The sequence below is a fragment of the Rutidosis leptorrhynchoides genome, chromosome 2, assembly GCF_046630445.1.
Source record: "Rutidosis leptorrhynchoides isolate AG116_Rl617_1_P2 chromosome 2, CSIRO_AGI_Rlap_v1, whole genome shotgun sequence".
Classification (NCBI taxonomy): domain Eukaryota; kingdom Viridiplantae; phylum Streptophyta; class Magnoliopsida; order Asterales; family Asteraceae; genus Rutidosis; species Rutidosis leptorrhynchoides.
Genome location: NC_092334.1, coordinates 693,730,202 through 693,731,698, shown reverse-complemented (window position 1 = coordinate 693,731,698; position 1,497 = coordinate 693,730,202). Strand labels below are relative to the sequence as shown.

Here is a 1,497-nt window from a genome sequence, read left to right as displayed (position 1 = left end):
AGCAATTTTGTCATGATAAAATTAACAAAAGGGTAATATGGTCAATATATGTAAATATTCTGTATTTTTTCCTAGATATGTTTACCTTCACCAAATTAACCTACTTGTATTTCTATATAAATATATAAATACAACCCATCCCAACGTACCAGTATCTTTTCTTGAGTTTCATCGCTATTGCTGCTTGATCTTAATAGGTAATCATCTTTATCTGGCCTTCATATGATATTTTCAGTTGGCTTTATGTCTTGTAACAAAGTAACAAACAATGTTAATGCACATTAATTTACTGATTCTTTATGTTGCATCTTGTAGTTTAATATTTGTTTTATGCATATTTATTTGTATGTTAGTAATTTACAAGTTTACAAGTTAATCAATTTTACAATAATCAGTATCCTCTCCAATTCCTGGATTTTCACCTTATTTTATTAGTTGTTGTTAGTCTTTAAATAAGTACTTGATCAATCCCCTAAACATCATGCCCTGATCATCCACTAACAGACTGATGATGACAATCGATGAATACCTTGATAGCATAGAAATACCATATGAAGAGAGAACAACAGCCACTAACAACTTTGCTGATGAAAATCTCATCTCACAAGGAAGATCAACTGGTGTAAAGCTTTACAAAGGACAACTAATTTCAAAATCAGGACAGTTGACCAATATTTTGGCACGACTATATGGAGTGTCAAAAGCTGCACACAACGAGGTCCTTATTTCTTACTGGGTTAATAATAAAAACATCCACTCTATTTTTAAGATATCTGAGAGTTGTGATGATGATGAAATACTCATAAGCAAGTATGTAGCCAACGGAAGTCTCAACAAATATTTAAGTGACTCTCAAACACTCACATGGATGCAAAGACTGCATATATGTGTCGGTGTTGCGCACGCTTTGAGTTACCTACATAATGATGTCACAGTTGGAAGTAATGGTAGAAGTATAATACATGGTAATATTAAGAGCTCGAAAATTTTACTAGATGATAACTGGGAACCCAAGTTATATGGTTTTAGATATTCCATGACAGCTAAAACGGGTGATGTTCACCGACCAAGTGAATACTGGGACAAATCGGGGTATAGAGATCCCACATAATCACATATGACGATACTAAATGTTTGAATCATAAGTCGGATGTTTTCTCATTTGGAGTTGTTCTATTTGAAGTCTTGTTTGGGAGGGAAGCATCAATATATACCCAACCAAACGAGGGGGAGGATCGTTGGTATTTCCCTCGATTGGCAAGACAACATTATGAAGAGAAAAGATTGGATGATATGATCGATTCAGATCTACGAAAATAAATTAACCTGCAATCACTCAGCATCTTCTCAGAAACCTCATACTATTGCATAAAGGAGGTACGATCACAACGTCCAGATATAGATCAGGTGGTCAGAAAACTTGAGAAAGCTTTGCAACTTCAACGAAAACATGATCAAACTCAAGTAAGCCCTTATATATATACCTGGCAATCGAGA

At 34.4% G+C, this 1,497-nt stretch overlaps 1 protein-coding gene across 1 annotated transcript; it reads left to right on the top strand.

The window, feature by feature from the left end:
- Positions 1-511: 511 nt before the first annotated feature.
- LOC139890383 (cysteine-rich receptor-like protein kinase 3) lies at positions 512-1,111 on the top strand. Its single transcript, XM_071873269.1, has one exon. It carries the CDS (start codon positions 512-514, stop codon positions 1,109-1,111), a length of 600 nt encoding a protein of 199 aa, XP_071729370.1.
- The last annotated feature ends 386 nt before the right edge of the window (positions 1,112-1,497 follow it).